At 42.8% G+C, this 23,769-nt stretch overlaps 2 protein-coding genes across 3 annotated transcripts; both read left to right on the top strand.

Moving 5' to 3' along the window:
* Positions 1-813: 813 nt before the first annotated feature.
* On the top strand, positions 814-2,957 carry LOC307247914 (protein c-Fos-like; the record flags this gene model as incomplete). Its single annotated transcript, XM_080024057.1, has 4 exons — positions 814-948; positions 1,544-1,744; positions 2,014-2,121; positions 2,247-2,957. The coding sequence occupies 4 exons, from the start codon at positions 814-816 to the stop codon at positions 2,955-2,957; spliced, it is 1,155 nt and encodes a 384-aa protein (XP_079880183.1).
* Positions 2,958-10,793: 7,836 nt separating this feature from the next.
* LOC307247933 (jun dimerization protein 2-like) lies at positions 10,794-23,499 on the top strand. Of its 2 annotated transcripts, none has more exons than XM_080024086.1 (5): positions 10,794-10,916; positions 11,680-11,732; positions 20,780-20,994; positions 21,588-21,692; positions 22,413-23,499. In XM_080024086.1, the coding sequence occupies exons 3-5, from the start codon at positions 20,800-20,802 to the stop codon at positions 22,602-22,604; spliced, it is 492 nt and encodes a 163-aa protein (XP_079880212.1). In that variant the 5' UTR covers positions 10,794-10,916; positions 11,680-11,732; positions 20,780-20,799; the 3' UTR covers positions 22,605-23,499. The 2 variants fall into 2 exon arrangements, with proteins under 2 accessions (XP_079880212.1, XP_079880211.1); XM_080024085.1 differs by having other exon boundaries at positions 20,777-20,994.
* The last annotated feature ends 270 nt before the right edge of the window (positions 23,500-23,769 follow it).

The following is a 23,769-nucleotide window of genomic DNA, read 5'->3' as shown; positions in this document are numbered from 1 at the left end:
CATACAATGGCTTACATGTTGCACTCCCACAGCATCCCCGATTTTTTCTATGCATTTATCTGAAGTATTTAAACATGCACGCGCCTGGCCTGGTATTGACAGAATGTTTTTTTATTTTTTCATTTGTTGTTTGATTTGGGTCTGGGTTTTTAATCATGCCATAAGAGGACACGGGGGCTGTAAGCAAAGGGTGATTATGTTGCCATATTTATACATATACATATATATATATATATATATTTTGCCAACAGATTATTTTCTATTAATTGCTGCAGGTGCCCTATTTGAATGATTGATCAGTGTGTGGAATATGAAAGTCGTGTGTTACAAAACTAGTCACACACCGGGAACGTGATGTACACGACGCAGACGCAGGATACATGAAATGACGTTGTTCATACATATGGCAGAGGGAACCTCACGAGGGGGGGGCCGGCCCATTTCAGTCTTCTTTCGGTTTTATAATAAATGAAACTATGTGTATATATTTTTGGGTGGACCCGAAAAATATATGTGTCATGTGTTTAACGTTCCATGTGTTCAACTGGAAAGCCTATGTTTTGTTTTTTTTCTTTACCCCACTCTCAACCTGTTCATATCGGGGAATGGTTCGGTCCCCCCCACATAGATTTCATTCATAAAATTCCAGCTCACTATAAAAGGCGGGCCTCTGCACTATCTGCACAGTTACCATTCATGAGGCCGGCAAATGGAACTTATCGGTGCAATTGGGATTCGATATAGCTGCTAAGGACTCTTTATACAGCCAATGCAATATTATTAGCTTTATTTTGCAATTTCCCCATTGAAGAGATGCATCCAGGATCCAGCCCCGAGTACGACTCGTCGTCCAGCTGTAGCACAGCATCGCCTGGCGGGGACACCCCTGCGTGCAGCCTGCAGCCTCCTGACTCGCTTTGTAGCGCATCATCAATGGACAGCGCCAAGGTACAGACGGATACATTACTTCAAGTAAAACCCCGAAAAAGATCGTCCATATAGCAGGCAATGCGACGGGAAAACATTTCCTTTCAACCTCTTGAGTCATAACAATGACAAAAACGAAAAAAAAAACAAAAAAAAAAAACCTACTGGCCCTCGGACCCGTGAAAAAAGACGCAACATTTAAATCACGTGTTGCAAATTTAATTTAAATGTAAGGTTATAGTCTCATTTTTTTAAGCTTGGTGTCGAATTAACTAGGTAAACTATTTTCATATCAACATTATGTCTTGGTCGTGACCTTTCAAAATAGGATTGTGGCGGTGATGATGATGATGATGATGATGATAATGATGATGATGATGATGACGAAAAGCAATGATAATAGGCAATGTGATGAGGTCTGAGCTAGAAACTGTATAATGGACACAGATGGTCTAAAACGACATTAATTTACATATACAGTGTATGTATTTGCCACATCCATCCAAGTGTTTGACGCAGGCTACTATTTTCCGACGTGCAAATGTATTGTCTCATGTATTTGGCACGGTGAGAAATGTGATTGCACCAATGCAGAATATGTGATGTGATTTGGCAGGGCTCTGAAACAAGTGCAAGTGACTGCTTTGTTCCTACTGTGACTGCAATCTCAACCTCACCGGATCTGAAGTGGATGGTGCAGCCGACAGTCATCACATCTGCCTCCCCCTCCCCTGGCAGCTCAAAGGCTGCCCAGTCGTCTTCCTCGGCAGATCCGCACAAGGAAAACCTCCACAGCAAGAAGGCACAGAAAAGCCAGGTATTAGAGACGGGTGTTTATTCCTTCTAACATGTTATCTCCTGTCAATAAATGGCTGAAAACGTGTTTTGCATCGTGACTGGAGGTGGACCGTGCCAGTGGTGCAGCATCTTTACCCCATGTGTGATGGACCAGTCCAGCATCCTCAGTATGCTGCAATGGGGGAAAAAATCTTGGCAAGGGAATTAGCTTTTTAGAGCCAAACGCAGACGTGGCAATATCTCAACGATGGTCATTTAAAAAAGCTTTTTTTTTGTGATTGATTGTAGACTTCCAGGGAGGAGGAGGAAAGGAGGAGGATCAGAAGGGAGAGGAACAAGATTGCAGCAGCAAAGTGTCGTAATAGACGGAGGGAGCTCACCGACACTTTGCAAGCTGTAAGTATCCAAATGTCTGTTTGACATTCATGCGTGATTCCATTCAGGAAATTATCTTAGTAAATATTAATATTGTATTGGCATTTCTTAACAGTCTTCCTTATATTTGCCTGTCCTCCCCACAGGAGACCGACAAGCTTGAAGAAGAGAAGGCAGCTCTACAGACTGAAATAGCTGATCTCTTGAAAGAGAAAGAGAGGCTCGAGCAGGTTCTAGCCTCCCACAACCCAATCTGTAAGCTATCTACCGATGCTGATGATGCCGATGATGAAGTGGATGATGAAGTGGATAATGACAATGATGTTAGTGCCATGCAAGAGGACCCTCCAGCCTCCCCACTATTCCCTGCTATGGAGGGTGACAAAATATCTGAAAACAACATGACCATATCGGAGTGCACAGCGGTCCAAGACATGGACATGCCATGCACCTCCGCAGCTGCCATTTTGGGGAACTCCGACATCCTTCTGTGCTCGAGTGCTGAAGAGGAGCCTCTAGAGGACTTGAAAGGAGATGACCTGGACGACCTGGTCCCCAGTCTGGAGATGACCGTGGCCGATGAAGCGGCTGCGTCGGTCCCTGACATCGACCTTGGCGGCCCCTTCTGTCTCTCAGACTGGGAGACACTGTACAAGTCAGTGGCGAATGACCTTGAGTCCCTGAGCACGCCTGTTGTGTCTTCCAGCCCCACGTGTAGCACTTACCGATCAGTGTTTTCCTTTAATTGCTCTGAGATTGATTCCCTGGCTGAGAGCTGTGAGAGCACCAAGGGCAGCCTCAGCGCAACTGAGTTCACAAAAGATAGTCTTAATTCTCCAACACTATTGGTCTTGTGAATGTACATAAGTTATGCAATCTATCAAGCATATCTGTAAATGGTTTATAACCAGCAAACAAGCTACGGCCTCTCTCTCTCTCTCTCTCTCCCCCCAGTAATGTTTTGTAGTGTACATGTGGATGTTGTGTAAACCTTATCAAAGATTAGGTGACTTTTTTTTTCTGTGACTGTAACAAGGTTGAATCTTCCTCACCTATGGTGCAATGGCAGTGAGTGCTGTTAATTCTCTGGAACAATATCTTGTGCTCGTATTTAAATGCATGCAAAAAGCGTATCATTTAAATGTGAAGAGTTTGCATCTTACACTATTTTCCATCCCTAAATGTAACGTGATGCTATAGATTGTGCTTAAATATGTGAACACTGCTTACAAGTTGTGTTGTAACAAGTAAAAATAACAGGTTTACTGATGTGTAGCATGTAATTATCATCTCACTGTATGGTGTTCACGGACTTGATATTTCTGTTCAAGTTTTCCACGAAAACATCCCGTTGTGTATTTTATCAAGATGTATTTTATGACATAGTTTATTTTTTTACTTAATCAGATGCAAAAATATATCACTGAAAATGAAAATGGAAATAAATACCAATGAATCACCGATGGTAACCATTGTCTTCAAACTAGATTATTTGAATATTATGTTTTGGCATTAAATCCTGCGGTTGGTAATCTATATCTTTTGCAATTTCGGTTGCAAATACCACTTCATTCATATCGCCAGCGGCTGGACTTTGTTTATTGTCAACAGCGAATGTCAACAATAAGATATAGTCCAGTTCCTCTACATTCTCACGGTCAAGGGAATGTGAAACCACAGCGCCTACGTCACGGCGCGCCTGCACGCACGCAGTGCCGTTTCACTTCCGTGACCATGTTTGGAAAATGCAGTTGTTTTGTTTCCATGGAGACGGTGTCACATTTCTAGGCGGACCACTTTACCGGAAAAAGACGAAGCAGCGCCGCGAGAGCGACCGAGCGATCGAGAGAAACCAAAAACAAACGACAACAACAAAGCGAACAGGAATGGAATCGCAGCCTGGAGGACAGTAGAGGTGTCATGTGACTCGTGTACATTAATAGAATAAAGTGTTATTGTGTGGTGAGTGATGGCGCCTTGTAGTTTGATACGGGAAGCTCAAACGCTCGTTCCAGGGGAACAGCGATCACCACGAGTGGCTTTACGGGTCAGTATCAAGCAGACCGGAGGGTGGAATGAACGCGTTTTTTACATTTAGTCTGTTCACAATCACGATGCTAATGTAAGCTACCACTGGAAAGACTGCAGTGTGCTTCCCATATATCATGCCATCACAGTAGAGGGAGCTAATGTCTCTGTCTATCTATCTATCTATCTATCTATCTATCTATCTATCTATCTATCTATCTATCTATCTATCTATCTATCTATCTATCTATCTATCTATCTATCTATCTATCCGTCTATCTGTCTGTCTGTCTGTCTGTCTGTCTGTCTGTCTGTCTGTCTGTCTGTCTGTCGATAGTTTCTTGATGAGCTCCAACAGCCTGCAGTCTAATAAAGTGTGCATTACACATGTAATGTGCACTTTTTTTTTTTTACCCCCCCAACTACGCTACCTCATCCTAATCCCCATCATCCTCATGACAACTCAATTTCCTACACTTGCAAGTTATATTAAAGGATATAAATCACTGTCATGTGGTTTTGGGAGGAGTGGGTCACCGGGCCAACAACACCCCAGTGAGAGCAACATTCAACTGTTGCTCGAAGTGGAATTAATTAGTACAAGGAAAGAAATAATAACAACACTAAATTAAACTGCTGTCACAAATGCTGACATTTATCATGCCCTATAGGAAGAATAGAGATATGATTTATGGACTCATGCACCTAGTATTAAGATTTAATTGTACCCTTTTTTATTGATTCTGTTATTTTGACTCCAAATCTATGGGGACTGCCCATTGTTCTGACGGCCCATTATTCTGAAAAATGTTGGGTTAGAGATGGTAATGTTTAGGTATAATGTTAGAGATGGTTAAGTTTAGGTATAATGTTAAAGATGGTTAAGTTTAGGTATAATGTTAGTGATGGTTAAGTTTAGGTATAATGTTAGAGATGGTTACGTTTAGGTTTACGTTAGAGATGGTTACGTTTAGGTACACGGTTAAAGATGCTTAGGGTTAGGTAAAAGGTTAGAGATGGTTAAGTTTAGGTGAGGTCCAGATCCATACCAGTTGCTCTTGCAAAGTCAATATGCTTTTTTATGCTTTTTTATGTATGTATGTGTGTATGTATGTATGTATGTATGTATGTATGTATGTATGTATGTATGTATGTATGTATGTATGTATGTATGTATGTATGTATGTATGTATGTATATATCTACTACACAAGGCAAGGGGTTTCCATTCCAAACAAGTGAATATTCTTGTCTTTATGGCCCAATTGCATTTCAAGTGTCTACACAGCTGGAACAGGATCATGGGGGGCTGCTGACTGTGATGATAGCTGACAGGCGGCCGTGCCTACAGAGATTAAACGGGAGGGTCAAAATTCAGGGGGTACAATGCAATTGGCCTCCCGAATGGCTGAGATGCTTTCATTGGGCAACGGGAGTCTTAAAAGTGAGGCATCATGGAGCATCAGCTCGTTGACACAGTGACTCTGGATGTCTGTGTGGGTGGCGGTGCACTTGCATTTTAAGGGTCTGGGGATGTTGCACAATAAAACAAGATGTTGGTCCGTGGTCACACAATTATGTGGAGCAGAATTTTGTGGATCGTCAGATACCACATTTGAGTGTGGTGGGTGACTGTGTCTGTGCATGTCTGTGCAAAGCCTACATTTGAGCCTGTGTGCGCAGTCCAAATGATGGTTATAAGAAAGTTAAATAGCAGGTTAAAATAGCAGATAAGCAGGTTAAAGCAAGGTACAAATATTTTGAGGAAAATGTACTTCAGGACTTCTATGTGCCCTTGCACTTCATGCAAATATTTCTTGGAATTGTGTTTTAACAAATTGACTATGTAGTTGTGTTTTAAGATTTTATCAAAATTGCACAATTTCAAACTTCTGTTGTAAAAATTTAAATAGCCTGTCTCAAAATGTCCATCTGAACATGCAACTAGACATAGTGTGGTTATTTCCAAATGTCGGGGAATATTTTCAATGAGAAAAGGGAAGGAAGGAATGAAGGAAGTAATTAAAATAAATGTACTAAAGGTAAAAATATAGTTTTTCTATAATGTCTCCATGTGGGGATGAATGAGTCATAATGGTGTCTGGAGCTATGAGACTGGGAGTTTCCACTTAATGTAATGGTGCTACACGTTACTAATAAAGTGAAGTTACACCCAGCCATCTTACAAATTCATCATTATAAATACACCCAGTTCAAAGCAAAGTTTGCTTAAAAAAATAGCAATCCAAACGGTTAATTAATTGATAATTAATTGCATTTTTGACAGAGACACTAGCAATGTTTTAATCTACTATAATCTGACATTTACTGTGTGTTTGAGAATGAGCAAAAGTAGTGACAGATTTTTGATTGATGGGCCGTCTAAAGAAGAGCAAAGGCACATGAAACGAAACAAAGCTTTCTATGTGGAAAATTAAGTCATGTTAGTTTTGCCTGTGACCACGGACACGTTCTCATGAAGAGCATTGGTTGAATTTGACAAACCTGTAAAATTCTTACTTTGCATTGGGGGACCGGTATAGAAAATGTATTTGGGCACCGATATTCACAGTTTAATTCACAATCTCTAAGCACCTTTTGTCAGCAGAGGTGAGTTGTTCAGAGATTCTGGCGTCATCATACCCAGTGCTAGCCCGGAAAGATAAACACACAGTGTCACATCGGTTCTGCTCTGACTGGAACTCACACAGGAAGAGAACATTATTGACACACGGCCATTGATATACTGTATACACACAAATGACATGTCTATCTCAGTGCTGCTCATTGACTGTTATCATTGTCCATCATACAGTACCTGCATTAACTCATCCAGTTAGCCTTAATTTAGAGCACATTTTTCATATATGTCAACAGCCCCACTTGCGCTCACATTGTTATCATCTAAAAAAAAGAACATATTTAGCAACAACAAACATAAGGTTTTCTAACGCACATCATGTACATTTTCACATACAGTACATGGTTAATCCCCAAACATAAACTTTGCAAACTTAATCAACATAAATTGTGTTGCCGGTTTTGTCAGACTTTCATCCTGAATTGGGCTGTCAGCATCTCCTTCACAAACTTCAGTGCATTTTCATCGCTGGCAGCAATGATCAAGTCATCAACCCATATTATCATGATCACTTTCTCATTTTCTGTTTTCCTTGTGTTAACAATAATCAGCTGGATTTTGCACAAAATCGTTGTCACTCATATACTTGTGCAGCGTCTTGTTCCGATTTCTGACGTTTCTTGTTTAAGCCCATATAGTGACTTTTCTGGCTTATACACCAACTTTCCATTTGTGCTAGATTTATCCTCGTGACCCTTTTTATGTCAACCCCGCAACCTATTGTGCATGTAGGTAGGCAGCTTTGACATCCATCTGATGTAAAATCAGGTTTTCCTGTGCTGTTTTTTTGCATCAACACTCCGATACTGGTCAGGTTAGCAGGAGGAGAAAATGTCTCCTCATAGGCTACACCCATCTTTTGACTGTCTCCCTTGGCTACATATGGTGCCTTGTATATGGTCAGCTCCATCAGCATTGTTCTTAATTGCATATACCTATGCCCCACTGCCTTCCTCCCTCGGGCAAGTTGGTTATGGTAGATGTGTAATTTTCTCTCAGCGATTGCATTTCATCATCCATCGCATTAACCCATTCCTTCGAGTTGGATGAGGTTACAGCTTCCCTGAATTTTCGGGGTACATTACACATTAATCTGTAACAATAATCTATGTTAGTCAGTACCTGATCACCACCCTCCTCACCAGATACACATTCACTTAAACAACCTAGTTCCTTCCTCACTCTAGAAGGATATCATGTAGGCTCATGGTTGGTTTCACCTGTCTGTGCTTGGCCGTTCACCTCAGGCATAGTTACTGGAACCTGGCCCTGAGTATGTCTCAATCACACTTTGATCGCACTTTTGGCACCCCGGGTCTTGCACTCGGCTGCACACGCGCTTTCGTGATGTCGTCATCGGATGCTGCTGCGCACATCTTCTCAGTGTCCTCGTAGCTCAGGAGTTTAGTTTTAAATTCGGCAAAAGGCATTTTCTCCTCCCTTTGCCTGACATGAATAACGAACGGTTTGAAATATTCTGGAAAACCCTTTAAAATCATTGCTACTAACAGCCCATCACGCAATGTCTCACCAGCGTTTCTCAATGCTGATGCTGTCTCTCTCTCTATCATGTATTCACACTCTCACTGCTCGACTTTTGAAGTGAAGTCAGTTCTGTATACAGGCAAATTATACGCGGCTTCCCTTTGCATGCATAACAGTCTGTCCGAATCTTTGGCGCTTTCCGCTCATCTTCCGCCACTTCTTGCATTACCAGCGACAAACATTTATCAAGAAACTGGATTAGCGCCGCATTTTCTCCCCGTCTTCTGCCGGTTCTTACACGGTACGTCGCTAGGTTTCTCTCGGCGGCAAATTGCTGGATAACGATCTCTGGGCCCTAAACCAATTGGCAAAGGTGAATTGTTCAGAGATTCTGCCGTCATCATACCCAGTGCGAGACCGGAAAGATAACACACAGTGGGGCATCGGTTCTGCTCTGACTGGAACTCACGCACGAAGAGAACTTTATTGACACACTGCCATTGATATACTGTATACACACATATCACATGTCAATCTCAGTGCATCTCATTGGCTGTTATCATTATCCATCATACAGTACCTGCATGAACTCATCCAGTTAGCCTTAATGCCAACCTAACCTTTTTCATTGTTTCCCGTGACAGGTGCAAATGAGAGTGGATCTTACCCATAATAATTGTTTTATTTCATTAAGTTAAAATTTACACCGGAGGTCCCTCAACGCATTGAGAGACCTCCGGCAGTCGTCCTCAACAGGCTTACAGGATGACAGATTGTTTTAGACGAAAGTATATGCATGTGCAGACAACATCATTTATTTTACTTCCTCTTTCATATTCTTGTTCAATGTGTCCCCTTTGCTGATTCAGTTTTATTTCCCCCCTGCAGTAGACGATTTGTCATCCAAGTTAAGACAGATTGTGACGCACTCTAACCCCCCACCCCACCGCCCCTAATCCCTGGCATAAATCACAGGGGAGCCAAATTAGAATCTAAAAAAAGGAACACGGCGAGGGTCTATTTTTGTGGGGCCTCACATAGCTCAGCTGCTTGTTCCAAGTGGAACTGTTGAAATGCCATTGTACAAAACTGTCATTTGGACACAAAGGAATTCGCAACTGATTCCTGAGCCCTGTAGGATGCAAGGATGTTACACTGTCAAGGCCAAACCCTTCCAAAATGGGTTTGATTCCCACTGATTTCCAGTTAGTTGTGGTACCTTTTTTCTACTGTTTGTGTGGCTGTGATTCCTGGCAAAACAACTATGCATCATAAAAAAAGAGAACCAGAAGGAAATAGAAACTAGAATTTGAAATTTTCTTTGGTTTGTTTTTAACTAATTTTAAACAAATGGATGTAGTTAAACCTGCTCACACTAGAGGGAGGCAGCAGCAAAACTACTGTCAGGACTCAAACCTTTTTTTTTTGGCCTGGAATTCTCGAAATTTCTGAAAGACAAAACCAAAATGGGTCAAGAATTTGCAAGTTTAAAACAGGATTTATTTTGTCCTTGTGATCTCAATTTTAGGTGTTCTGCACCCAAATAATGCTGATTTAGAAGTATTCTAATTATGATAAGCAGATGTCAGAATATAATGGATGTTTTTCGACATGCCTAGAAGGCTCTCCCTTTGCATTGTTTGAAGAATTTTCATGTATTTGTTTATGTATTTGTTTGTTTATTTATGTATTTAGTTGTTTCATTTATTTGTTAACTGATTTATTTGTTTACGTTTGTTTTATTTATTTATTTGTTTAATTATTTCATTATGTGTTTGTTTATTTGTTTTATTTAATTACGTGTTTGATTATCTGTGTTATTTGTTTGTTTGTTTATTTGTTTGTTTACTTGTTCTATTTATTAATTTATTTATGTTTGTTTATGCGTTTCTTTCTTTATTGTTTTTTATGTATTTGTTTGTTTATTTGGTGTATTTATTTGTTAATTGGTGGATTTTTTTTAGGTGTTTGTTTATTCGTTTTATTTATGTATGTATTTATTTGTTTATTTGTTTACGTCACCTGCATTTGACCCTAACTATTTAGGAGCATGGTGCGTCTGCTTAAATGGACCGAAAGTCGCAGTTGGCTTGTTACACGTTTCACTTGCACTATAACAAAAGTCGATCTATTTCTCATATTTATGGTTGGCTATAGCCAAGCAAGCCAAATCAATGAAATTGTTCATTTCGAAGAACTTCTTATAAACAGATAGAAAACTTATTCTATTTATAGTTTATTTGTTGTTTATTATTGGTCTTGTTTACATAGCAGTGTTTCTCCGCAGCCGCGCCCCTTTCCTTTCTGTCACAGTTCAAACTTTCCTCCTGTGTGTGTGTGCGTGTGTGTGTGTGTGTGTGTGTGTGTGTGTATGTGTGTGTGTGTGTGTTTTGTTTTTCTGTTGCCATGGGTGGAGCTAACATGCCTTTTCTTTTTTTTTTGTTTGGTTCTAAATCCAGCCCACACGCTGGATCCTCCTTCTCGCAGTGTTATCCACATGCACTTGCGCACAGGGCGACACTTCCCCATTCCAGAGCCCTCCCGAGCGCTACTTAAACGGGCTGATGCAACCACTTCCAGTCTCAAAGAGCCATCGCAGCACATCACACCCACTGCTCACACACACACACACTTATAGCTTATCCGTTTTGGACGCATAACAGGTAAGTGTTTTTATTCCCTCCTGCTTTCTGTTTAGCACCGAACATCACTGCGAGGCGGGATAACTTTCCTCCGGTCTGAGCTTTAGATGGGTCTGAAGTCAAAGAACAAAAAAAAGTTAAAGACGCGCGTGTTGGAACCCTCTCGGATTGACTTAAAAAGTGTTTCTGCTCTTACGTCGTCATGACGCCGCCGCGACCACCTGAGATTCGACTCCCAAACGCGCTATTTTCACCTGCCCGACGCCGGAGGTTAATGTATGCGACCTGAAGAGTCACTGTGTTGGCGGGATGGGGCGTTACAGCGCTCCGGTGTAACGCGTCTATTACTTGCATGATTCGTGAAGTTATGTAACGATGCAACCGCAACATTGTGGGCTTTCCTACAAAGTCTGACACCAGTGGAAGGTCCTAGATGTAGGAGAATACTGACATTTATACTTGCTTGTATTCTCATTTATTATTATTATTATTATTATTATTATTATTATTATTATTATTATTATTATTATTCATAATAATATCAATAATGTTATGTTCATTCTACAATCAACAGTTGCAGCAGTAAAGACTAACTAACTAACAGTTGTAACTGTTGTAAACTGTAGTTTGCATGACTATTGTTTTTTCCCCCTCTAAACTCCAGTTAATGCATATTACCATTATGTACATAATATACATAATATTAATAGTCAAAGTAACTGTCGTATTTCCGTGCGGATGTACATTCAAGTAAACGTGACATCTTCTATGCTTTTCTCCCCAGCGTCCAAACACAGTTGCACCATTGCTAAAAGAGGATCGCCAACTTCGCTCTGAGTAAGTGTCATTTGTGGACAGTGTTTGTGCGTTGTGACATTAACCAAATATAACAACTAAAAAAACTAAAAGCAAACCTTTTGCTGGTTATCTGCAACATTCAGAAAAGAAAGAGTGTAGATGTGCTGTGATTAACTAACATCGAATATATTGCAAATCACTACACTCATCATCTATATTAAGCCATCAGGGTATTGTGCAACTTTTTAGGCTCTGCGTTGTGTAAATGTCATGGATCGTCATGCTTTTTCTGGTAACAGTAGGATTGTCTAGGCAAAAGGTGGTTTCATTTATCTGCCCTCAGTAGCCCAAAGGTTAGAGGCCAGTAGTGGAATGGGAAATATGATGTGGGCAGTGTAAGGTTAAGTGAGCCTGTGTGTGTGTGTGTGTGTGTGTGTGTGTGTGTGTGTGTGTGTGTGTGTGTGTGTGTGTGTGTGTGTGTGTTGCGTGATTCTGGTTGTAACAGTGTTTGAGTGCATGCATCCAATGCTGCTGCATGCCTTCTGCGCTGCAGTGTTTGCATGTCCGTCATTTGCCCGTGTCTCTCCCTCCCGCTTGTGTTTGCACGGGTGTTTATCTGTGTCTAAGTGAACGAGCACATGTTGCGGGGGGTTTAAATGCCGCGGTGCCTGCCTGGGCACATCCGCAGGATGGTTTCCGCATAAGCGGAACGCCACCGCGGATTAATGGGGCTCTGGGCACGGCCAGCCGAGGGGCAGCGCAGGGCTGTCAGAGGCTGGAGGACGTGGGCGCGCAGGGTTTATTTTAAGTAGAAAATGCCTTCCAGTGACTCTCTGGAGAGAGTCTGGAGCTGACACACTGCTCCCTCTTACGCTGAATAGACAGAAGACGCATTGCAGGCAGGCCAGCCAAACCACGCAACCAGCCAGCTCAGTGATACTGATACTACTAACCCTGCTGCTGCTGCTGCTGCTGCTGGTGGAGCAGCCCTTCGGCACCGTGGCGATCACACTGTTGTTTTAAAGTCCCCACCACCCCATCCACATGACATGTGAAAACATTGTGTCGAGGCAGGCTAGACGCACATTACAGGAGTAAACACCCAGAAGTCCAAGGGTGTAGCTGAGAGAAGGAGGAGGGACATCTTGTCAAGGTGTGAGTGTTAGAATAACATGTTTTCAGAAATGGAGGGATATTGAACAAAAACAAAAAACTATCCTTTGAGAAGAAAAGACCTTGAAATAGTTATGACTTCCAGATTTCCTAAATTCTCTGTTTCCCTAAGACGTCAAGACGGTCTTTATTAAATAACGCTTATCTATATAATGAGCCCTGTACCTTGTATAGCCTCTGTTTTGTAGGACAACAGAAAGTGTTTTTACGTAATGGGCACACATGTCTTTTGATTCGGAGCAGATGAGGAAATATCAAAAGAACAAAGTATGAGACATTGTCGACAACCACAAGTTGCATAATAATGCTGATTGCTTCAACAGACAGCTTTACCTCTCGTGTTCTGGCCTCGGTTGGCTAATGTGTTAATGTCAAGAATTGCTTAAGGAGGTATCTGGCCATACATCCGTATTCATCACAGTAATTACATCAGTCTGTGTCTGGGCTGAGCCAAGACCGTGTCACGCATGCTGTTATCCTGACTTACAACTTTGGAGAATAAGAGAACCATAAAAATGTGCAATCAGGACCACCCAGATGGAGAACATAGACACGTGATTGTATAGAATGGTCTAGACTGTGCAGGAAGCATGATAGTGTTTAATATACGTAGGCAGCCAAAACATTCATGCCTCAGTAGCTCTCTGCCGGTGCTTTGTTTAGTCCGTTGTAATGCAATGGCTGCACTGATTCGTGAAAGGGCACAAACATTATTGGCACTATTCAAACACCTTGTCGCTTTACATAGTTCCACCCTGGACAAAAGATGCTCTCGCTTCTGTACTGCACTGTAACTATGGTGGTAAATGAAGCTTTCTGACACCTAGAATGGTCTTAATTGGGTTTAGCTATGATTTAAAACAGAATTTTGAAAAGTGTCTTATGATTTGGTTTCTTTTGTACACAGTAACATAGCATGAGTTTAACCACTCATGTCTTCAAGGTTTCCAGGAATTTTGAAGGCAAACACATACACCAACACAAGTTCAATGACTAGGCGTCTCCTCATATTTCAACAACACAACAACCCTCACGGACGTTTCATCACACCCTCATATCATTTCGTCCCTTCGAACGGAAATATAGTAAGGGCTTACAGAAATGCTGATACCGTATAGTCCGTTGGACTGTCCTGTCCTTGTGGAAAAACGCTGCCAAACTCAACTCTCGCCTCAAGAGGATTGGGAAAGGCTGTAACTCAACACACGGCCTGACTGAGAACAGACGGTAATGATGATCGCTCAGACCTTGGCCCGGGAATCGGGGGAGAGCGTGCCTTGGCCCCGAGACTCGCTCTCATTGTTCATTTTCAGGGTTGGTCTGTTCGAGGGAGAACGTTAGACGTCGCCTGCGAGTCGCGCTGTGCACTGCGAGCGACACCTCGGTCCAAACCAAAGAGCGTGATTTAGGTGTGCGCTGATAAAGCATTCCATTGATGCGCCATTAGGAGTCCATGTTTCTTTTTCCTTAGTAATGCCTTGATTCTTCACTGGGGAACACTGAACTTATCACCACCCAAACACTTAAAATGACGATTTTTAAGCAATTTTGTGTGACTGTTTGGCTTCATTCGAGGGTTCTTTTGGACGACGAGAAGGTAATATAATTATTGGCTTTTGCCAAGGTCTGGTAATTCTCAACACCCTCCCCCAGCTGCCTCTCTCTCTCCTCTCCTCTTAATTTTCAATGAAGTAAGCATACACAGGCATGCATATGCACAAATACACACACACAGATACACACACATGCACCTTCTCTATAGGGGTTGAGGATAATAGGCCTTCCAGTCGTGCTGTTAGCTATTGGTAAGGGTCTGAATTCCATAGCCCTGGATCTGCTAATTGCTCTCAGAAATGGCTCAGGAAATGGACCCTTTTGGTGCAGCTGAAGTGTGTGAGCTGATAAACTAGAGCACTGTGGATGTATATTTGTGTGTGTGTGTGTGTGTGTGTGTGTGTGTGTGTGTGTGTGTGTGTGTGTGTGTGTGTGTGTGTGTGTGTGTGTGTGTGTGTGTGTGTGTGTGTGTGTGTGTGTGTGTGTGTGTGTATGTATGTATGTATGTGTATGTATATATATATATATATATATACATATATCAGCCACAACATTAAACCACCTTACTAATATTGTGTAGCTCCCCCTCGTGCCGCCAAAACAGTTCTGTCCCAAGACCTCTGAAGGTGTCCTGTGGTATCTGGCACCAAGACGTGAGCAGCAGATCCTTTAAGTCCTGTAAGTTGCGAGATGGGGCCTCCATGGATCGGGCTTGTTGTTCCAGCACATCCCACAGATGCTTGATCGGATTGAGATCTGGGGAATTTGGAGGCCAAGTCAACACCTTGAACTATTTGTCATGTTCCTCAAACCATTCCTGAACAATTTTTGCAGTGTGGCAGTGTGCATTATCCTGATCAAAGAGGCCACTGCCATCAGGTAATAACGTTGCCATGAAGGGGTGTACTTGGTCTGTAACAATGTTTAGGTAGGTGGTACGTGTCAAAGTAACATCCACATGAATGCCAGGTGTGTGCTATCACCGGGTGCGTTGCATTACATTTCACTGCATATATGTATGGAAGTATGTATATGTATGTGACAAATAAAAAAAAATCTTGAATCTTGAATCTTGAACCAAGGTTTCCCAGCAGAACATCGCCCAGAGCATCATTTTGCCTCTGCTGGCTTGCCTTCTTCCAATAGTGCATCCTGGTGCCATCTCTTCCCCAGGTAAACAATGCACACGCACCCAACCACCCACGTGATGTAAAAGAAAACGTGATTCATCAGACCAGGCCACCTTCCTTCATGGTCCAGTTCTGACGCTCACGTGTCCATTGTAGGCACTTTCGGCAGTGAACAGGGGTCATCATGGGCACTCTGACTGGTCTGTGGCTACGCAGCCCCATACACAGAAGCTGTGATGCACTGTGTGTTCTGACACCTTTCTATCATAGCCAGCACAAACCTTTTCTGCAATTTGTGCTACAGTAGCTCTTCCGTGGGATCGGACCAGACAGGCTAGACTTCGCTCCCCATGTGCATCAATGAGGTACTAATTAGGTACTAACCACTGCATACTGGGAACACCCCACAAGACCTGTGGTTTTGGAGAAGCTCTGACCCAGTCGTCTAGCCATCACAATTTGGCCCTTGTCAAAGTCGTTCAGATCCTTACGCTTGCCCATTTTTCCTGCTTCCAACACATCAACTTCAAGAACTGACTGTTCACTTGCTGCCTAATATATCCCACCCCTTTACAGGTGCCATTGCAACGAGATGAGCAATGTTATTCACTTCACCTGTCAGTGGTTTTAATGTTGTGGCTGATCGGTGTATATAGGGGGCACACATTGACACACGTGTCTACGTGCACACACACACAAACACACACACATGTGAACACAGGGTTTTCACACAAAGAAGCACACACTCTCTTGCCACGCACAACTCCACCTCGCCAGGGTTTCGCGTGGATTGCTCTTGGACAGCGGCCAAGGATCTGCTTCGAGTACAGTTCTATATTTCATAACTAATACATGACATTTCCGCTCCCCCGCCCAGCGCAGTGCTTGGCTCCAGGCCTTCCTCTCCCCTCTGCCACGGTGCCCACACTGCTGCGGCCCTGTGTAGGTGTCTTTGTTTGAGGGCAGAGCGGGCCCAAACCACAGCGCTGGCTGGCTTTTCTGCTCCGTTGCTAAAACACAGTAGGGGAGTTTCATCATCAAAATGCCGACAACCGAGTCTGTGCAGTGGGCTGGCCGTGACAAAAATGGAAGGGAAAAAAAGGCCCTCCTCTTTCAAAGAAAAAGTTTTAACCCCCCCCCCCCAGACTGGAGCTCATGGGCACAATAATCAGCAAAGTGTTCCCAAGTTCTTCAACATTCCATCCCGAAACTGCCGCCTCTGGAATGTGGAAGTGGTGTCGATTTTGTGTCTGGTAGAGAGGGGGAATGGATTTTCTAATGCTTTTGCAGCAGGTCAAAAGGAACTGAATGCATTAAACAAACCATAGATAAACATTCATTTACCAGATCTAGAAGTCTGCTGAGCCCGCAATGGCGTGCGCTGCGATTTTATGCCCCCGTAATTGAAAGGAATCTCGCCGTTTATAGTGTAGTTACCGAGCTCCATTCCACCTGCACGTAGTTTACCCTCTGGTCTCTTCTCTTTTGGAGTTTTTTTTTGGCTGGTTTGTGATCTCATTTTCATGCAAGGAGACATTTGATAACAGGTTCTGGTGTATCTGTAGCAGATCAGGGCTTAAAATGAAGGTGCGTGTTTGAACAAGCTGAGCGGATGACAAGGGACTTTCCAGGGAGCTCAAACATTATGTCAGTTTGCTGTTTTCCTGATGCATACAGCCTGCTGGTGTATGGACCAGCCCTTTGCAGCGTCTAGACAGCTTGGTTATCGGACTCCATTCTGGCTCAGGAAGTGTTTTTACTTTTTTGCTCAGTCATTCCTTAATGGGTGTTTTAAGTTTTCGTGGTTGCTGTTTTGGCTCTGAGGCCGGCACGGAATCCATCTTTTGAATTCCAGAGCAGCCATTGGTCAGCGACGACCAATGTAACGACAAACATGGCTCTGGAGTCTGGATGCACCGTAACTGTTTGTATGCGAGCGGCAGAAGTCCTATTTAATCTTTTGTTTGGCACATTATAGCTACTTTCGGCTCCAGTGTGGATCCATTCCATTATGTTCACAGGTTTTCATGACATTGCTGAGATCAGGTCTCTGAGGTAGGAGCAGCAGCAGTTCATTTGCAGCGCTGTGACGGTTCCAGACAACTCACCTCAGGATTAGGGGCGAGTCGACCCTGGCACCCCCTGTTCCTAAAGCTCCTCATGGGAGTATAGAGAGAGAGGGAGCGCGAGAGAGAGAGAGAGAGAGAGAGAGGAGAGAGACAGAGAAAGAGAGAGAGAGAATTTTGTCTGAGACAGATTTTTGCCAGGGCTGTCTTGGTCTTTTCCTCTCCAGAAAAAACACGAGGTGGCTGCCAAGTGCAGTGTAAATGAGAGTATACATACAGTGAAGAAGGAAGAGGAGAGAGAGACAGAGAGAGAGAGAGAGAGAAAGAGAGAGAGAAACAGAGAGAGAGAGAGGGAGAGAGAGAGAGAGAGGTAAGCAGTTAAATAATAAAATGGCTCGTTGGCGTCTAGCCCCGCAGACCAGGTTCTCCTCGGGGCCAGTAAATCATACTGAATAAAGGTGGCAAAAGACGAGATGTGGAGCGGTCCGGCAATGAACTGAGGGGTCTTTGAGTAAGAAATCTACAATTTTATCCCCGTTCTTTAACCTCGTAAACAATATATTTGGGTAATTTAGCATTTGCAAAGTGCTAATATGTGCTTACCAGGGCCTGTCTAGCAGAATCCAACATTTTCAAGGGCGTCGAAAAAGTTTGCGGCATTCCATTCCATGCCAGATTTTCATACAAATTTCGAGGCCTTAGTGGAATACCGGCGTCAACCGACCATTCCATTTAATTCATTTCAAGAGTCACCACCATCCTTCAGCGTCCAAAATGAAGCTTAATGTTTGTCCAGTAAGAGAACATATTTTACTTTCTTTCTCTTCACAGTATATATTTTATTAAATAAGTAAAATAAGTATTCATTTTTACGAGCTAGGCAGAGACTATATCAGTTACAGTTTGTATACTATAGTACTTTACTACTACTTGGTGCTTTCATTTTTCTTGCATTTCTGTAGAATGACGACGAGGCCATCTCTGTGCTTATCTCCCTCCATCTTAATTTATACCCACTGGTTTAAAATGCCCTCGCCCTCTTCCTCCACGCACCATCTTAATTCACAGAGATTGCAATAACTGAACTACACCAGGGGAGGGAAGAAAAAAGCTGTCGATTTGGGACAGAGGTGCCTTTGTCCTCAGACCGGGACAGAAGTCAGAAAGTGCCGTGACAACTGAAGAGACGTCGCATCACTTTTGGGTAAAGCCAAGCTGACGTGGGTCCGGGAGTAAAACCCAGCTCGACTAGGAAAACACCACCAGCCTCTGCTGGGCGGAGTGCATTAGAATAGGGTTACATAACGCTGCTCTTTCATTACCTTCTCTACGGCTTTTGTCATAGAGCGAGAAAGAACAGAAAGAAAGAAGAAAAAAAAAAAGGAAGAAGAAAATTCAGAGAAAGCGGTGCAACGCGGAGAGAAAATTCAGTCATTCTACCAGTACAGCGGTGGTGTCAGCTGGTCACCCACCAGCATAGTCAGCTGTCCCACGACGACGCACAAGAGCGTCTTTGTTGGGTCCATATGAGAGCGGCTTTGTAGAGGTTTGTGCCCAACCTGTCGGGGTTATGTTTTGGCTGAATGTGCAGGAGGACAAGCGTGAATAGGAAACTCGTTGATGTCATCAGTCTTTCTTTTGTTCTTTTCCCCCTGCACCGTCCTGATCGCCAATGCTGTTGGTGCGGTAAAATCCGGGCATTGGCCATTCCATCGCAGCACCCTGGACCTTACAGGGTTTCATCTGCTCATTCTCGACATCACACTTTTCAAAGGTGTCTTCCATTTCCTCCCCGTTTCGCCGTCTCTCATCTCATCGCCTGTGATTTGTTTTACACGCACGCCGTCTGGGATATCTCCGGGGGGGTTTATTTTCCTAGTCTCGGATTTGCGCGTGGAATGAGGTTCCAGGCCGGGACCAGAAGGCCTCACTGTGCCGCTGCACGCAGATCACAGGGATGGGCAGGGTGGAAACGTCTCGCGTTGCACCCGTCCCATCTGTAACATTTGTTTTCTATTTGGCCATCAGAAGTTTTTGAAGTTTTTTCCAAGTTCTTGTTCTTGCGGTAATTAGAGCCGCCTTAATTCTCCAGCCGCTTCCTCCGGGCCTACACAAGCTCTCCCCCTTTTTTCCTCGTTCTTGCAGTCATTCCTCTTTGATTACATTTAAAAAAGCGTTGTGGTTTAGACTTCCACGCCGCCTGAAAGCATAGCTTGTAGCTGTAGCTGTTCTGTCGGAGATGGTCGTCCAAGGCTCATCGAGTGTATCTTCAAATAAAGGAACATTTTACTAGCTATTAATAAAGCGTTTGCAAACAACTTATTGTTATTAATTTGGTATGAAAAAAAAAAAGCGGAAAGCCTAGCACCAATTAATCAAATACAGAGCGAGCGCCATTCCCTTGGCGGTGTGAGGGCGCTGCTGAGGAAGTCTGTTTCGCGTCGCGAACACAGCTGTTATGGCTGTCAGACAGAGTGCTGTGACGGATACGGACAGTAGCTCTAAAAAGGTGTCGGATGGCATGGACAACAGACAGAGAACACATGTTATTCTTACACGCCTCTGTGGAATACTCTATTCTGAATGGTCAATATCACCAATTGGAGGTCACTTATTTCGGAACAATGACCGCTGTCTGTCAATAATGATCCCGAGCCACGGGCGACCACTTCTACGCCTGAATCACGACCCTCGTATCGCTCCGCCTACAGGCTTATGCTAACACTAGCTAGTGGCGCCATCACGTGGTGCTACATAGAAACTACAATAGAACTAAAACAGTCAATAGTTTAGTCATATGTAGGGAGGGCGATGTTCGTTTGTAGATTGAATAGTTTTCTGTGTTGTTGCTTTGGATTATATTTCTTAGCGAAAGCTCTTAAACTAGTCATATTATTTTACTTAGTAAGTAGCTGTGTAATAAGCAAGATAATGTGCAGCCAGCCGGTCATTAACGCACAATAACCCCCTTCAGAGTGACCCTGTCAGGGGTTATTTTGCAATAATACTGGCAAACTGGCTGCACAATATCCCTTACTTGATGCATTAATGCATTGCCTATGTGCTTTGCAAATAAGGCAGAAGTAAATTCCCTCTCATCTTAACCCTCTCATCTTTTAACCCATCCATCATCTCCTTTTTCCCCACCTTTCCTCCACAGCAGCGGTTGATGCCGTGTCGGACATGATGCCGGGACAGATCCCTGAGCCCTCGCTAGCGCCGGGCTCCCTGCCCAGCCTGGGCCCGCTGGCGGGCATTTCGGCCACCACGCTCACTGACCAGCTCAAGCTGGCCGACTTCCGCCAGCTGGGCGCCATGCTCTCCCCTCTGCACTTCCTTGACCGGCTCGGGAAGAGGCCGCTGGCCATCAAGACAGAGGTGAGCGGGAGGTTGTGGATGAGGAGAGAGAAGAGAGTGCTCATCCTGGGAGTCCACATGCTCTCCTCCTTACTGTAAATCACTAGTTATGCATGACAAATATAAAACTACAGTCTTAGTGATAAAGGAGGATAAAGTATGAAACCTTTTTTATTTAATTGTATTGTTCAAGAAAAATAAATAATCTCATAACCTCACTTACAATTTGAAACTTTGTTATTGGTACATTTGTGTTTTCATTCCCATATGTTAAGATACTTTAAACTGTTGTCTAAAACAGACAAATTAATTTAATATGTTATATATTTCCCACGATGGAGTACAACTGAACTCTATTTCACACTCTGGCGCCATCTGGTGGTTGAGTACCTTAAGACACTGTACGGTAGTTGATAGTCAAAAATCTGTTGAGGAAATTGTATTTACAAGCTACCACTGTTTTTAGAACGATCTAGTAAGGATAATAATTCATATATGGTTGATTATTAACTATTATCATATATAATCAAGAATATAATACCAATAGAATTTATTACATATCTGTCTAATGTTCTCAGTCCAATATGAATTGCATTGTCCACTTGCCTTTGCAGATGGATGAGGATGAGGAAAGGAGGAAACGAAGGAGAGAGAAAAACAAAGTAGCAGCAGCCCGATGCCGGAACAAAAAGAAGGAAAGAACAGACTTCCTCCAAAAGGTAGTTTACCACACAGACTCAGAGGATTGGCTGAAACCTAAATATAACACGAAACAGGGGACTGCCCAGAAGATGATGTTTTATGAAGCACTTCCTACTTTGAAAACAAAATCTATCCTGCTGAATGGTGTCCTGGCTTCTCTCCAAATGCCTTACATGCTTATCTTCTTAAATTGTCCCTGACGTGCAGGGTGATAAACAGCAAGATGAGACAGTCCCTCCAGGAAATTCAACTAATCTCCACAACATTTGAGAGAACTTGCAATTTCGGTACTTCATGTCCAAATCAACTAGAATGCTTAAACTTGTCACCCCTTTCCCGGGAACACCGTGAAACAGTACTGATTTAATTTGGTGCTTGCTGTATGCTGAATTGAAAGTTTATTTAATAGACTTATTACTGGAAATTTATGTAACTTTGATACATAAATACTAAATACCAAAATATTTTCAGCTGTTTCTGTGATATGCAGAATGCATATTTTTAAAGGAGGTGATTAAATATGGCTTTCTTAATTGCTAGTGGTAGACTTTTTTGACAATTCTCGCCAACTCCCTTCATTGTACTCCAAAAAACACTTAAAACTCCAATTATAGAAATTGTAGAGAAAAGCTGCTGTGAAAATCAAGCATTTTTGGTCACAACAATCACAAAAACAATCTGCGGTCTCTGTGAACATTTCTTACTTTCACACGCTTAACCTTGCCTCACTACGTCAGGAATCAGAGCGTCTGGAAATGGTGAACTCAGACCTGAAGGCCCAGATCGAGGACCTGCGCTCGGAGCGGCAGCAGCTGATGGTGATGCTCAACCTGCACCGGCCAACCTGCATTGTGCGGACGGACAGCGTCAAGACCCCCGAGGGCGAGGCCAATCCCCTGCTGGAGCACCTGGCCGCTGACGCCAAGTGAAGCACCAAAAGTAGCACCACTGCAGCAGCCATTTTCTTTTTTAGAATAACTGAACCGGCAATAGATTTCTAAAAGCACTTGAGCTCTGAGCTGGAGACTTTCGGAGACTCTCTTCCTCGGCGTTGCTACATGAGCTGGCTCGACCCATTTGGATGACTGGAGGTGGGGGGCGGGGTCCAGTTCGATCCAGTACGAATCTGCGTTAACTCTTGTGTTTTTTTTTGTTTGTTTTTTATTTGTTGAAATCCGCTGTGCCTCGTTGTTACTGCAAACATCTTTTAATAAAGGGACGGTTGGAGATGGACGGTGTACGACTGGAAATTAAAACCTTAGTAAACACTAATATCACTATGGTGCTCTGTTCCAGACCCGAGCAGGTGGTGTGGTTGTGTTGATGCGGGCTCAGTGTGCTGCGGTTTTCCTTCGTGAACTAGTCACTATATAGGTGTAGAGTCTTTAGGATTTGATGCTTGTTACATGTACACCGGATGAAATAGAGATGTTTTTATATTGTTGATTCTTTTTATACCCTGCCTCGACAGTGGCAGTTAACGGTTGATCCGATCTGTGGTGACGCTGGCGTCATGAAAGCACATATACACAGAATGTTTACACTTGTTTTGTTTTTTGCCTTGTCGGTCCATTATTGACTTGTTTTATACGGCTTTATATATGACAATGCATAAACGCAAATGAAATGCTCAATAATCACTTGATGTGATTTGTTTTAACCTCCCATTGTCTACTCTTTTCTTTCGTGAGATTTGCGCTGTCAAACAGCTGTAGGAAATGCAGAAATCTACTCAGCTGAGCAGTATTTTAATGTTTTCAACCTGCACCAACTATGTACATCTTTATTACCCTGTATAGAATAAATTCTATTTTCTAACTATGACCTACTGTAAGCCTGTCTCATTTCATATTGAATAATGTAATATTCGATTTTTAGTTGACAAGTTGTTAAAGGATAAGTCATAAGCGTCATATGAATTAAAATGAAAAAATGATATAAATCAATAAACGTAAAAAAATAACAAAAAATGGAAAAAAAAGGCACAATAAACGTAAAAATCAACAATTAATATAACATTTGATTTTAGAAATTCACTGTATTTTTTTTTTAACCAAGTGTATGGTTTAAGTGTTGAGTTCCAGCCCAGCCCTA

Source organism: Zeus faber (genome assembly GCF_960531495.2).
Source record: "Zeus faber genome assembly, chromosome: 2".
NCBI lineage: Eukaryota > Metazoa > Chordata > Actinopteri > Zeiformes > Zeidae > Zeus > Zeus faber.
This window is presented reverse-complemented; position numbering and strand designations above follow the sequence as displayed.